Source organism: Hypanus sabinus, chromosome 9 (assembly GCF_030144855.1).
Source record: "Hypanus sabinus isolate sHypSab1 chromosome 9, sHypSab1.hap1, whole genome shotgun sequence".
NCBI classification, from domain to species: Eukaryota; Metazoa; Chordata; class Chondrichthyes; order Myliobatiformes; family Dasyatidae; genus Hypanus; species Hypanus sabinus.
In genome coordinates, this window is record NC_082714.1 from 80,195,683 (window position 1) to 80,212,979 (window position 17,297).

General features: G+C 50.7%; 1 protein-coding gene across 1 annotated transcript in view; it reads right to left on the bottom strand.

The window, feature by feature from the left end:
- The window catches only part of LOC132400063 (phospholipid-transporting ATPase ID-like), a 153,049-nt gene that overhangs the window by 30,136 nt on the left and 105,616 nt on the right, over nt 1-17,297 (bottom strand). Inside the window, 2 exon segments of the mRNA XM_059981146.1 lie at nt 612-776; nt 4,900-5,015. Of these exon segments, the coding sequence (XP_059837129.1) occupies nt 612-776; nt 4,900-5,015 (281 nt within the window).

Below are 17,297 nucleotides of genomic sequence, written 5' to 3' on the forward strand. Positions count from 1 at the left end.
GTACAGGGCAAAGTTTACCCTCAGTGTCAGGGAGGGGTGTCGGTAGAGGCCCTGGAGGAGATTGATTGTCACTCAGTGATGGGCAGGGGTCGGGAGAGGGGAACGTGCGGATGAGATGGAGTGGATAAAGTGAGAGTCAGATCCACTGTCATCTTTTAGAGTGGGACATCGTGGCATGCTGAGGGAGGGAGTGTGTGTCATGGGAGGGGCGGTGAGGAGAATGAGTCGTGTGAGGGAACAGAGGGAGGGGTGGCGAGGAAGGAGCACAGAGGGAGGGACAATGAGAAGGAAATGGAGGGAAGGGAAGCAAGGAGGGGGCACAGCAGGGATGGCAAGGAGGGAACAGAGGAGGGAATGGAGGGAGGAGTGGCGAGGGGGAAGTGCCACACCGTGGGACAGTTTGTGACGAAGGGGCACCACACCTTGGGAGGAATGGTAAGGGTGGTGAGGAGGGAATGTGGGTAGCAATCAGAAGTGGCACAGGTCGACGGGAACCTCTCTGGGCTCTGACATGCGCCATTGGAGGTTGTACTGAGGCAGGTGGGGCTGGATAGGTGAAGTTTGATCGGTTTAACGCCACCCCGAGGGTTGTGTCCCGCGTGTTGTTATACCATCATCTCCTGCTCGATGTCCTCGTAGACAGCAGCGAGCCGCTCCTCACGGTCCTCCTGTGCCAACTGGGCGTTCCGGTGTCTCTCCGCCCACTCGGCATACACCCCCTCCTCCAGGTCACGGAACGCCAGCACCAGAGTCCGCAGACCCTCGCTCGCAAACTCCTGGGGAGGGGGGACACCAGGGGTCAGCAACTAATCTGGGGAAGCAGAGGGGGTGGGGACAGGAACAGAGACAGAGAGACAGACAGTGACAGACAGACAGAGTGAGAGAGAGAGAGAGAGAGAGGCAGCTAAGTGGGTCACAGTGAGGACAGGGAAGGGCAGGAGTCAGATGTTAGAGAGTACCCCAGTGGCTGTCCCCCTTAACAATAAGTACTCCTGCTGAGTACTGTTGGGGGAGACAGCCTACCTGGGGGAAGCAACAGTGGCCGTGCCTCTGGCACAGAGTCTGGCCCTGGGGCTCAGAAGGGCAGGGAAAGGAAGAGGATGGCAGCAGTGATAGGGGACTCTCTAGTCAGGGGGTCAGACAGGTGATTCTGTGGATGCAGGAAAGAAACGCGGATGGTAGTTTGCCTCCAGGTGTCAGGGTCTGGGATGTTTCTGATCGTGTCCACGATATCCTGAAGTGGGAAGGAGAACAATCAGAGGCTGTGGTACATACTAGTGCCAACGACACAGGTAGGAAAAGGGAGGAGGTCCTGGAAACAGACTACAGGGAGTTAGGAAGGAAGTTGAGAATTGGACCTCAAAGGTAGTAATCTTGGGTTTACTGCCTGAGCCACACGACAGTGAGAATAGGAATAGAGTGAGGTGGAGGATAAACGCGTGGCTGAGGGATTGGAGCGGTGGGGGCAGGATTCAGATTCCTGGATCATTGGGACCTCTTCTGGGGCAGGCGTGACCTGTTACAAAAAGGACGAGGGGGACCAATATCCTGGCGGGGAGGTTTGTTAAGGCTATTAGGGTGAGTTTAAACTAGAATTGCTGGGGGGGTGGGAACCGAACTGAAATGAGGGAGGAAAGGGAGGTTGGCTCACAAATAGAGAAAGCTTGGAGACAGTGCAAGAGGGAGGATAGGCAGGTGATAGAGAAGGGATGTGCTCAGACCGATGGTTTGAGATTGTCTATTTTAATGCGAGGAGTATCATGAATAAAGTGGATGAGCTTAGAGTGTGGATCAGCACTTGGAGCTATGATGTTGTGGCCATTACAGAGACCTGGACGGCTTAGGGACAGGAATGGCTACTTCAAGTGCCGGGCTTTAGATGTTTCAGAAAGGACAGGGAGGGAGGCAAAAGAGGTGGGTGCGTGGCACTGTTGATCAGAGATAGTGTCAGGGCTGCAGAAAAGGAGGAAGTCATGGAGGGATTGTCTACAGAGTCTCTGTGGGGGGAAGTTGGGACCAGGAAGGGGTCAATAACTCTACTGGGTGTTTTTTATAGACCACCCAATAGTAACATCAAGGGACATCAAGGAGCAGATAGGGAGACAGATTCTGGAAAGCAGTAATAACAACAGCGTCGCTGTGATGGGAGATTTTAATTTCCCAAATATTGATTGGCATTCCCCTAGACTGAGGGGTTTAGATGGGGTGGAGATTGTTAGGTGTGTTCAGGAAGGTTTCTTGACACAGTATGTTGACAAGCCTACAAGAGGAGAGGCTGTACTTGATCTGGTATTGGGAAATGAACCTGGTCAGGTGTCAGGTCTCAGTGGGAGAGCATTTTGGAGATAGTGATCACAATTCTATCTCCTTTACCATAGCATTGGAGAGGGATAGGAACAGACAAGTTAGGAAAGCGTTTAATTGGAGTAAGGGGAAATATTCAGGCAGAACTTGGAAGCGTGACTTGGGAAAAGATGTTCTCAGGGAAATGTACAGCAGAAATGTGGCAAATGTTCAGGGATTATTTGCGTGGCGTTCTGCATGGGTATGTTCCAATGAGACAGGGAAAGGATGGTAGGGTATAGGAACCGTGGTGTACAAAGGCTGTTGTAAATCTAGTCAAGATGAAAATCTTACGAAAGGTTCAACACACTAGGTAATGATAGAGATCTAGAAGATTAGAAGACTAGTAGGAAGGAGCTTAAGCTGGAGAGTCAGAAGGGGCCATGAGAAGGATGGCTGACATGATTAAGGAAAACCCCAAGGCATTCTAAAAGTATGTGAAGAGCAAGAGGATAAGCCGTGAGAGAATCGGACCAATCAAGTGTGGCAGTGGGAAGAGTGTATGGAACCAGAGGAGTTGGCAGAGGTACTTAATGAATACTTTGCTTCAGTATTCACTATGTAAAAAGATTTTGGCGATTGTAGGGCTAATTTACACCGGACTGAAAAGCATGAGCATATAGACATTAAGAAAGACGACCTGCTAGAGCTTTTGGACAGCATCAAGTTGGGTAAGTCACTGGGATAGGATGAGATGTACCCCGGGCTACTGTAGGAGATGAGGGAGGAGATTGCTGAGCCTCTGGCGATGATCTTTGCATCATCAATGGGGACAGGAGAGGTTCTGGAGGATTGGAGGGTTGTGGATGTTGTTCCATTATTCAGGAAAGGGAGTAGAGATAGCCCAGAAATTATAGACCAGTGAGTCTTACTTCAGTGGTTGGTAAGTTGATGGAGAAGATCCTGAGAGGCAGGATTTATGAACATTTGGAGAGGCATAATATGATTATGAATAGTCAGCATGGCTTTGTCAAAGGCAGGTCGTGCCTTACGAGCCTGAGTGAATTTTTTGAGGATGTGACTAAACACATTGATGAAGGAAGAGCAGTAGATGTAGTGTATATGGATTTCAGCAAGGCATTTGACAAGGTACCCCAGGCAAGGCTTATTGAGAAAGTAAGGAGGCATGGGATCCAAGGGGACATTGCTTTGTGGATCCAGGACTGGCTTGCCCACAGAAGGCAAAGAGTGGTTGTAGATGGGTCATATTCTGCACGGAGGTCGGTGACCAGTGGTGTACCTCAGGGATCTGTTCTGGGACCCCTACTCTTTGTGATTTTTATAAATGACCTGGATGAGGAAGTGGAGGGATGGGTTAGTAAGTTTGCTGATGACACAAAGGTTGGGGTGTTGTGGATAGTGTAGAGGGCTGTCAGAGGTTATAGCGGGACATTGATAGGATGCAAAACTGGGCTGAGAAGTGGCAGATGGAGTTCAACCCAGATAAGTGTGAGGTGGTTCATTTTGGTAGGTCAAATATGATGACAGAATATAGTTGGTAAGACTCTTGGCAGTGTGGAGGATCAGAGGGATCTTGGGGTCCGAGTCCATAGGACACTCAAAGCAGCTACACAGGTTGACTCTGTGATTAAGAAGGCGTACGGTGTATTGGCCTTCATCAATCGTGGGATTGAGTTTAAGAACCGAGAGGTAATGTTGCAGCTATATAGGACCCTGGTCAGACCCCACTTGGAGTACTGTGCTCAGCTCTGGTCACCTCACTACAGGAAGGATGTAGAATGTGTGCAGAGGAGATTTACAAGGATGTTGCCCGGATTGGGGAGCATGCCTTATGAGAATAGGTTGAGTGAACTTGGCCTTTTCTCCTTGGAGCAACAGAGGATGAGAGGTGACCTGGTAGAGTTGTAGAAGATGATAAGAGGCATTGATCGTGTGGATGGTCAGAGGGTTTTTGACAGGGCTGAAATCCCTAGCGTGAGAGGGCACAGTTTTAAGGTGCTTGGAAGTAGGTACGGAGGAGATGTCAGGGGTAAGTTTTTTTACGCAGAAAGTGGTGAGTGTGTGGAATGGGCTGCCAGCAACAGTGGTGGAGGCAGAAACGATAGTCTTTTAAGAAGACTCTTGGATAGAGACATGGAGCTTAGGAAAATAGACGGCTATGGGTAACCCTAGGTAACTTTCTAAAGTAAGTACATGCTCGGCACAGCTCTGTGGGCCAAATGGCCTGTTTGTGCTGTAGGTTTTCTACGTTTCCTTAAGGAGAGTGAGAGAAATGAAGGGGGGAGAGTGATGGAGGAAGATGGAGGTGGGGGGAGGATGGGTGAAAAGGTAAAGGGCGGAGGAGAGAGAGGGGTTTTCAGAAGGGAAAGGTGGGATAGCAGGAGAGCATGGGGTAGTGGGGTGGGGATAACACCATACCAGTGCCGACATAAGAGGGGAAGGGGAGACAGAGGGATAAAGGGGAGAGGCAGAGTGAAGGGGAGGGGGCGGCGCAGAACCAATGCAGAGGGTAGATGGGGGGAGGGGTGTGAGGTGCTTGGAAAGGGGGGAACGGGAGGGAGGGGAAGAGGGGAAAGATGGTTCCTCCACACTCACGTTGAGGTGCTCCAGGGTGATGTTCATGAGCCGGTGATTGGAACTATGCAGCCGGTTGAAGAGGATGGTGTCGGCACCCTTACAGTACAGGCAGATCCTCCCCGTCGGGGTCCTCACTGCAACGACAGCCACACTGAATCCCACTGCCCAAACCTCACTGCAACGACAGCCACACTGAATCCCACTGCCCAAACCTCACTGCAAACGACAGACACACTGAATCCCACTGCCCAAACCTCACTGCAAACGACAGACACACTGAATCCCACTGCCCAAACCTCACTGCAAACGACAGCCACACTGAATCCCACTGCCCAAACCTCACTGCAACGACAGCCACACTGAATCCCACTGCCCAAACCTCACTGCAAACGACAGCCACACTGAATCCCACTGCCCAAACGTCACTGCAAACGACAGCCACACTGAATCCCACTGCCCAAACCTCACTGTAAACGACAGACACACTGAATCCCACTGCCCAGACTTCACTGTAAACGACAGACACACTGAATCCCACTGCCCAAACCTCACTGCAAACGACAGACACACTGAATCCCACTGCCCAAACCTCACTGTAAACGACAGCCACACTGAATCCCACTGCCCAAACCTCACTGTAAACGACAGCCACACTGAATCCCACTGCCCAAACCTCACTGCAAACGACAGACACACTGAATCCACTGCCCAAACCTCACTGCAAACGACAGCCACACTGAATCCCACTGCCCAAACCTCACTGCAAACGACAGACACACTGAATCCCACTGCCCAGACCTCACTGTAAACGACAGACACACTGAATCCCACTGCCCAAACCTCACTGCAAACGACAGACACACTGAATCCCACTGCCCAAACCTCACTGACGATGACAGACACACTGAATCCACTGCCCAAACCTCACTGTAAACGACAGACACACTGAATCCCACTGCCCAGACCTCACTGTAAACGACAGACACACTGAATCCCACTGCCCATACCTCACTGTAAACGACAGACACACTGAATCCACTGCCCAAACCTCACTGTAAACGACAGACACACTGAATCCCACTGCCCAAACCTCACTGTAAACGACAGACACACTGAATCCCACTGCCCAAACCTCACTGTAAACGACAGACACACTGAATCCCACTGCCCAAACCTCACTGTAAACGACAGACACACTGAATCCCACTGCCCAAACCTCACTGCAAACGACAGACGCACTGAATCCCACTGCCCAAACCTCACTGTAAACGACAGACACACTGAATCCCACTGCCCAAACCTCACTGTAAACGACAGACACACTGAATCCCACTGCCCAAACCTCACTGCAAACGACAGACACACTGAATCCCACTGCCCAAACCTCACTGTAAACGACAGACACACTGAATCCCACTGCCCAAACCTCACTGTAAACGACAGACACACTGAATCCCACTGCCCAAACCTCACTGTAAACGACAGACACACTGAATCCCACTGCCCAGACCTCACTGTAAACGACAGACACACTGAATCCCACTGCCCAAACCTCACTGTAAACGACAGACACACTGAATCCCACTGCCCAAACCTCACTGTAAACGACAGACACACTGAATCCCACTGCCCAAATCTCACTGACGATGACAGACACACTGAATCCCACTGCCCAAACCTCACTGTAAACGACAGACACACTGAATCCCACTGCCCAAACCTCACTGTAAACGACAGACACACTGAATCCCACTGCCCAAACCTCACTGCAATGACAGACACACTGAATCCCACTGCCCAAACCTCACTGCAAACGACAGACACACTGAATCCACTGCCCAAACCTCACTGCAAACGACAGACACACTGAATCCACTGCCCAAACCTCACTGTAAACGACAGACACACTGAATCCCACTGCCCAAACCTCACTGTAAACGACAGACACACTGAATCCCACTGCCCAAACCTCACTGCAATGACAGACACACTGAATCCCACTGCCCAAACCTCACTGCAAACGACAGACACACTGAATCCACTGCCCAAACCTCACTGCAAATGACAGACACACTGAATCCCACTGCCCAAACCTCACTGTAAACGACAGACACACTGAATCCCACTGCCCAAACCTCACTGCAAATGACAGACACACTGAATCCCACTGCCCAAACCTCACTGTAAACGACAGACACACTGAATCCCACTGCCCAAACCTCACTGACGATGACAGACACACTGAATCCCACTGCCCAAACCTCACTGTAAATGACAGACACACTGAATCCCACTGCCCAAACCTCACTGTAAACGACAGACACACTGAATCCCACTGCCCAAACCTCACTGTAAATGACAGACACACTGAATCCCACTGCCCAAACCTCACTGTAAACGACAGACACACTGAATCCCACTGCCCAAACCTCACTGTAAACGACAGACACACTGAATCCCACTGCCCAAACCTCACTGTAAACGAAAGACACACTGAATCCCACTGCCCAAACCTCACTGTAAACGACAGACACACTGAATCCCACTGCCCAAACCTCACTGCAAACGACAGACGCACTGAATCCCACTGCCCAAACCTCACTGTAAACGACAGACACACTGAATCCCACTGCCCAAACCTCACTGTAAACGACAGACACACTGAATCCCACTGCCCAAACCTCACTGCAAACGACAGACACACTGAATCCCACTGCCCAAACCTCACTGTAAACGACAGACACACTGAATCCCACTGCCCAAACCTCACTGTAAACGACAGACACACTGAATCCCACTGCCCAAACCTCACTGTAAACGACAGACACACTGAATCCCACTGCCCAGACCTCACTGTAAACGACAGACACACTGAATCCCACTGCCCAAACCTCACTGTAAACGACAGACACACTGAATCCCACTGCCCAAACCTCACTGTAAACGACAGACACACTGAATCCCACTGCCCAAATCTCACTGACGATGACAGACACACTGAATCCCACTGCCCAAACCTCACTGTAAACGACAGACACACTGAATCCCACTGCCCAAACCTCACTGTAAACGACAGACACACTGAATCCCACTGCCCAAACCTCACTGTAAATGACAGACACACTGAATCCCACTGCCCAAACCTCACTGCAATGACAGACACACTGAATCCCACTGCCCAAACCTCACTGCAAACGACAGACACACTGAATCCACTGCCCAAACCTCACTGTAAACGACAGACACACTGAATCCCACTGCCCAAACCTCACTGTAAACGACAGACACACTGAATCCCACTGCCCAAACCTCACTGCAATGACAGACACACTGAATCCCACTGCCCAAACCTCACTGCAAACGACAGACACACTGAATCCACTGCCCAAACCTCACTGTAAACGACAGACACACTGAATCCCACTGCCCAAACCTCACTGTAAACGACAGACACACTGAATCCCACTGCCCAAACCTCACTGCAAATGACAGACACACTGAATCCCACTGCCGAAACCTCACTGCAAATGACAGACACACTGAATCCCACTGCCCAAACCTCACTGTAAACGACAGACACACTGAATCCCACTGCCCAAACCTCACTGCAAATGACAGACACACTGAATCCCACTGCCCAAACCTCACTGTAAACGACAGACACACTGAATCCCACTGCCCAAACCTCACTGTAAACGACAGACACACTGAATCCCACTGCCCAAACCTCACTGTAAACGACAGACACACTGAATCCCACTGCCCAAACCTCACTGTAAACGACAGACACACTGAATCCCACCGCCCAAACCTCACTGTAAACGACAGACACACTGAATCCCACTGCCCAAACCTCACTGTAAACGACAGACACACTGAATCCCACTGCCCAAACCTCACTGTAAACGACAGACACACTGAATCCCACTGCCCAAACCTCACTGTAAACGACAGACACACTGAATCCCACTGCCCAAACCTCACTGCAATGACAGACACACTGAATCCCACTGCCCAAACCTCACTGTAAACGACAGACACACTGAATCCACTGCCCAAACCTCACTGTAAACGACAGACACACTGAATCCCACTGCCCAAACCTCACTGTAAACGACAGACACACTGAATCCCACTGCCCAAACCTCACTGTAAACGACAGACACACTGAATCCCACTGCCCAAACCTCACTGTAAACGACAGACACACTGAATCCCACTGCCCAAACCTCACTGTAAACGACAGACACACTGAATCCCACTGCCCAAACCTCACTGCAAACGACAGACACACTGAATCCACTGCCCAAACCTCACTGCAAATGACAGACACACTGAATCCCACTGCCCAAACCTCACTGTAAACGACAGACACACTGAATCCCACTGCCCAAACCTCACCGTAAACGACAGACACACTGAATCCCACTGCCCAAACCTCACTGTAAACGACAGACACACTGAATCCCACTGCCCAAACCTCACTGCAATGACAGACACACTGAATCCCACTGCCCAAACCTCACTGTAAACGACAGACACACTGAATCCCACTGCCCAAACCTCACTGCAAACGACAGACACACTGAATCCCACTGCCCAAACCTCACTGTAAACGACAGACACACTGAATCCCACTGCCCAAACCTCACTGCAAACGACAGACACACTGAATCCCACTGCCCAAACCTCACTGCAAACGACAGACACACTGAATCCCACTGCCCAAACCTCACTGTAAACGACAGACACACTGAATCCCACTGCCCAAACCTCACTGTAAACGACAGACACACTGAATCCCACTGCCCAAACCTCACTGCAAACGACAGACACACTGAATCCACTGCCCAAACCTCACTGCAAACGACAGACACACTGAATCCCACTGCCCAAACCTCACTGTAAACGACAGACACACTGAATCCCACCGCCCAAACCTCACTGTAAACGACAGACACACTGAATCCCACTGCCCAAATCTCACTGACGATGACAGACACACTGAATCCCACTGCCCAAACCTCACTGTAAACGACAGACACACTGAATCCCACTGCCCAAACCTCACTGTAAACGACAGACACACTGAATCCCACCGCCCAAACCTCACTGCAAATGACAGACACACTGAATCCCACTGCCCAAATCTCACTGTAAACGACAGACACACTGAATCCCACTGCCCAAACCTCACTGCAAACGACAGACACACTGAATCCCACTGCCCAAATCTCACTGACGATGACAGACACACTGAATCCCACTGCCCAAATCTCACTGACGATGACAGACACACTGAATCCCACTGCCCAAACCTCACTGTAAACGACAGACACACTGAATCCCACTGCCCAAACCTCACTGTAAACGACAGACACACTGAATCCCACTGCCCAAACCTCACTGTAAACGACAGACACACTGAATCCCACTGCCCAAACCTCACTGCAATGACAGACACACTGAATCCCACTGCCCAGACCTCACTGTAAACGACAGACACACTGAATCCCACTGCCCAAACCTCACTGTAAACGACAGACACACTGAATCCCACTGCCCAAACCTCACTGCAAATGACAGACACACTGAATCCCACTGCCCAAACCTCACTGTAAACGACAGACACACTGAATCCCACTGCCCAAACCTCACTGTAAACGACAGACACACTGAATCCCACTGCCCAAACCTCACTGTAAACGACAGACACACTGAATCCCACTGCCCAAACCTCACTGCAATGACAGACACACTGAATCCCACTGCCCAAACCTCACTGCAAACGACAGACACACTGAATCCACTGCCCAAACCTCACTGCAAATGACAGACACACTGAATCCCACTGCCCAAACCTCACTGTAAACGACAGACACACTGAATCCCACTGCCCAAACCTCACTGCAAACGACAGACACACTGAATCCCACTGCCCAAACCTCACTGTAAACGACAGACACACTGAATCCCACTGCCCAAACCTCACTGTAAACGACAGACACACTGAATCCCACTGCCCAAATCTCACTGACGATGACAGACACACTGAATCCCACTGCCCAAACCTCACTGCAAACGACAGACACACTGAATCCCACTGCCCAAACCTCACTGTAAACGACAGACACACTGAATCCCACTGCCCAAACCTCACTGCAAACGACAGACACACTGAATCCTCTGCCCAAACCTCACTGTAAACGACAGACACACTGAATCCCACTGCCCAAACCTCACTGCAAATGACAGACACACTGAATCCCACTGCCCAAACCTCACTGCAAACGACAGACACACTGAATCCACTGCCCAAACCTCACTGCAAATGACAGACACACTGAATCCCACTGCCCAAACCTCACTGTAAACGACAGACACACTGAATCCCACTGCCCAAACCTCACTGTAAACGACAGACACACTGAATCCCACTGCCCAAACCTCACTGTAAACGACAGACACACTGAATCCCACTGCCCAAACCTCACTGCAATGACAGACACACTGAATCCCACTGCCCAAACCTCACTGTAAACGACAGACACACTGAATCCCACTGCCCAAACCTCACTGCAAACGACAGACACACTGAATCCCACTGCCCAAACCTCACTGTAAACGACAGACACACTGAATCCCACTGCCCAAACCTCACTGTAAACGACAGACACACTGAATCCCACTGCCCAAACCTCACTGCAAACGACAGACACACTGAATCCACTGCCCAAACCTCACTGCAAATGACAGACACACTGAATCCCACTGCCCAAACCTCACTGCAAACGACAGACACACTGAATCCCACTGCCCAAACCTCACTGACGATGACAGACACACTGAATCCCACTGCCCAAACCTCACTGTAAACGACAGACACACTGAATCCCACTGCCCAAACCTCACTGTAAACGACAGACACAATGAATCCCACTGCCCAAACCTCACTGTAAACGACAGACACACTGAATCCCACTGCCCAGACCTCACTGTAAACGACAGACACACTGAATCCCACTGCCCAAACCTCACTGTAAACGACAGACACACTGAATCCCACTGCCCAAATCTCACTGACGATGACAGACACACTGAATCCCACTGCCCAAACCTCACTGTAAACGACAGACACACTGAATCCCACTGCCCAAACCTCACTGTAAACGACAGACACACTGAATCCCACTGCCCAAACCTCACTGTAAACGACAGACACACTGAATCCCACTGCCCAAACCTCACTGCAATGACAGACACACTGAATCCCACTGCCCAAACCTCACTGCAAACGACAGACACACTGAATCCACTGCCCAAACCTCACTGTAAACGACAGACACACTGAATCCCACTGCCCAAATCTCACTGACGATGACAGACACACTGAATCCCACTGCCCAAACCTCACTGTAAACGACAGACACACTGAATCCCACTGCCCAAACCTCACTGTAAACGACAGACACACTGAATCCCACTGCCCAAACCTCACTGTAAACGACAGACACACTGAATCCCACTGCCCAAACCTCACTGCAATGACAGACACACTGAATCCCACTGCCCAAACCTCACTGCAAACGACAGACACACTGAATCCACTGCCCAAACCTCACTGTAAACGACAGACACACTGAATCCCACTGCCCAAACCTCACTGTAAACGACAGACACACTGAATCCCACTGCCCAAACCTCACTGCAAATGACAGACACACTGAATCCCACTGCCCAAACCTCACTGTAAACGACAGACACACTGAATCCCACTGCCCAAACCTCACTGTAAACGACAGACACACTGAATCCCACTGCCCAAACCTCACTGTAAACGACAGACACACTGAATCCCACTGCCCAAACCTCACTGTAAACGACAGACACACTGAATCCCACTGCCCAAACCTCACTGCAATGACAGACACACTGAATCCCACTGCCCAAACCTCACTGCAAACGACAGACACACTGAATCCACTGCCCAAATCTCACTGACGATGACAGACACACTGAATCCCACTGCCCAAACCTCACTGTAAACGACAGACACACTGAATCCCACCGCCCAAACCTCACTGTAAACGACAGACACACTGAATCCCACTGCCCAAACCTCACTGCAATGACAGACACACTGAATCCCACTGCCCAAACCTCACTGCAAACGACAGACACACTGAATCCCACTGCCCAAATCTCACTGACGATGACAGACACACTGAATCCCACTGCCCAAACCTCACTGACGATGACAGACACACTGAATCCACTGCCCAAACCTCACTGACGATGACAGACACACTGAATCCCACTGCCCAGACCTCACTGTAAACGACAGACACACTGAATCCCACTGCCCAAACCTCACTGTAAACGACAGACACACTGAATCCCACTGCCCAAACCTCACTGCAATGACAGACACACTGAATCCCACTGCCCAAACCTCACTGCAAATGACAGACACACTGAATCCCACTGCCCAAACCTCACTGTAAACGACAGACACACTGAATCCCACTGCCCAAACCTCACTGCAATGACAGACACACTGAATCCCACTGCCCAAACCTCACTGCAAATGACAGACACACTGAATCCCACTGCCCAAACCTCACTGTAAACGACAGACACACTGAATCCCACTGCCCAAACCTCACTGCAAACGACAGACACACTGAATCCCACTGCCCAAACCTCACTGTAAACGACAGACACACTGAATCCCACTGCCCAAACCTCACTGTAAACGACAGACACACTGAATCCCACTGCCCAAACCTCACTGCAAACGACAGACACACTGAATCCCACTGCCCAAACCTCACTGCAAACGACAGACACACTGAATCCCACTGCCCAAACCTCACTGTAAACGACAGACACACTGAATCCCACCGCCCAAACCTCACTGCAAACGACAGACACACTGAATCCACTGCCCAAACCTCACTGCAAATGACAGACACACTGAATCCCACTGCCCAAACCTCACTGTAAACGACAGACACACTGAATCCCACTGCCCAAACCTCACTGTAAACGACAGACACAATGAATCCCACTGCCCAAACCTCACTGTAAACGACAGACACACTGAATCCCACTGCCCAGACCTCACTGTAAACGACAGACACACTGAATCCCACTGCCCAAACCTCACTGTAAACGACAGACACACTGAATCCCACTGCCCAAACCTCACTGTAAACGACAGACGCACTGAATCCCACTGCCCAAATCTCACTGACGATGACAGACACACTGAATCCCACTGCCCAAACCTCACTGTAAACGACAGACACACTGAATCCCAATGCCCAAACCTCACTGTAAACGACAGACACACTGAATCCCACTGCCCAAACCTCACTGCAAACGACAGACACACTGAATCCCACTGCCCAAATCTCACTGACGATGACAGACACACTGAATCCCACTGCCCAAACCTCACTGACGATGACAGACACACTGAATCCACTGCCCAAACCTCACTGACGATGACAGACACACTGAATCCCACTGCCCAGACCTCACTGTAAACGACAGACACACTGAATCCCACTGCCCAAACCTCACTGTAAACGACAGACACACTGAATCCCACTGCCCAAACCTCACTGCAATGACAGACACACTGAATCCCACTGCCCAAACCTCACTGCAAATGACAGACACACTGAATCCCACTGCCCAAACCTCACTGTAAACGACAGACACACTGAATCCCACTGCCCAAACCTCACTGCAATGACAGACACACTGAATCCCACTGCCCAAACCTCACTGCAAATGACAGACACACTGAATCCCACTGCCCAAACCTCACTGTAAACGACAGACACACTGAATCCCACTGCCCAAACCTCACTGCAAACGACAGACACACTGAATCCCACTGCCCAAACCTCACTGTAAACGACAGACACACTGAATCCCACTGCCCAAACCTCACTGTAAACGACAGACACACTGAATCCCACTGCCCAAACCTCACTGCAAACGACAGACACACTGAATCCCACTGCCCAAACCTCACTGCAATGACAGACACACTGAATCCCACTGCCCAAACCTCACTGCAAACGACAGACACACTGAATCCACTGCCCAAACCTCACTGCAAATGACAGACACACTGAATCCCACTGCCCAAACCTCACTGCAAACGACAGACACACTGAATCCCACTGCCCAAACCTCACTGCAATGACAGACACACTGAATCCCACTGCCCAAACCTCACTGTAAATGACAGACACACTGAATCCCACTGCCCAAACCTCACTGTAAACGACAGACACACTGAATCCCACTGCCCAAACCTCACTGCAAACGACAGACACACTGAATCCCACTGCCCAAACCTCACTGTAAACGACAGACACACTGAATCCCACCGCCCAAACCTCACTGCAAACGACAGACACACTGAATCCACTGCCCAAACCTCACTGCAAATGACAGACACACTGAATCCCACTGCCCAAACCTCACTGTAAACGACAGACACACTGAATCCCACTGCCCAAACCTCACTGCAATGACAGACACACTGAATCCCACTGCCCAAACCTCACTGCAAATGACAGACACACTGAATCCCACTGCCCAAACCTCACTGTAAACGACAGACACACTGAATCCCACTGCCCAAACCTCACTGCAAACGACAGACACACTGAATCCCACTGCCCAAACCTCACTGTAAACGACAGACACACTGAATCCCACTGCCCAAACCTCACTGTAAACGACAGACACACTGAATCCCACTGCCCAAACCTCACTGCAAACGACAGACACACTGAATCCCACTGCCCAAACCTCACTGCAAACGACAGACACACTGAATCCCACTGCCCAAACCTCACTGTAAACGACAGACACACTGAATCCCACCGCCCAAACCTCACTGCAAACGACAGACACACTGAATCCACTGCCCAAACCTCACTGCAAATGACAGACACACTGAATCCCACTGCCCAAACCTCACTGTAAACGACAGACACACTGAATCCCACTGCCCAAACCTCACTGTAAACGACAGACACAATGAATCCCACTGCCCAAACCTCACTGTAAACGACAGACACACTGAATCCCACTGCCCAGACCTCACTGTAAACGACAGACACACTGAATCCCACTGCCCAAACCTCACTGTAAACGACAGACACACTGAATCCCACTGCCCAAACCTCACTGTAAACGACAGACGCACTGAATCCCACTGCCCAAATCTCACTGACGATGACAGACACACTGAATCCCACTGCCCAAACCTCACTGTAAACGACAGACACACTGAATCCCAATGCCCAAACCTCACTGTAAACGACAGACACACTGAATCCCACTGCCCAAACCTCACTGCAAACGACAGACACACTGAATCCCACTGCCCAAATCTCACTGACGATGACAGACACACTGAATCCCACTGCCCAAACCTCACTGACGATGACAGACACACTGAATCCACTGCCCAAACCTCACTGACGATGACAGACACACTGAATCCCACTGCCCAGACCTCACTGTAAACGACAGACACACTGAATCCCACTGCCCAAACCTCACTGTAAACGACAGACACACTGAATCCCACTGCCCAAACCTCACTGCAATGACAGACACACTGAATCCCACTGCCCAAACCTCACTGCAAATGACAGACACACTGAATCCCACTGCCCAAACCTCACTGTAAACGACAGACACACTGAATCCCACTGCCCAAACCTCACTGCAATGACAGACACACTGAATCCCACTGCCCAAACCTCACTGCAAATGACAGACACACTGAATCCCACTGCCCAAACCTCACTGTAAACGACAGACACACTGAATCCCACTGCCCAAACCTCACTGCAAACGACAGACACACTGAATCCCACTGCCCAAACCTCACTGTAAACGACAGACACACTGAATCCCACTGCCCAAACCTCACTGTAAACGACAGACACACTGAATCCCACTGCCCAAACCTCACTGCAAACGACAGACACACTGAATCCCACTGCCCAAACCTCACTGCAATGACAGACACACTGAATCCCACTGCCCAAACCTCACTGCAAACGACAGACACACTGAATCCACTGCCCAAACCTCACTGCAAATGACAGACACACTGAATCCCACTGCCCAAACCTCACTGCAAACGACAGACACACTGAATCCCACTGCCCAAACCTCACTGCAATGACAGACACACTGAATCCCACTGCCCAAACCTCACTGTAAATGACAGACACACTGAATCCCACTGCCCAAACCTCACTGTAAACGACAGACACACTGAATCCCACTGCCCAAACCTCACTGCAAACGACAGACACACTGAATCCCACTGCCCAAACCTCACTGTAAACGACAGACACACTGAATCCCAC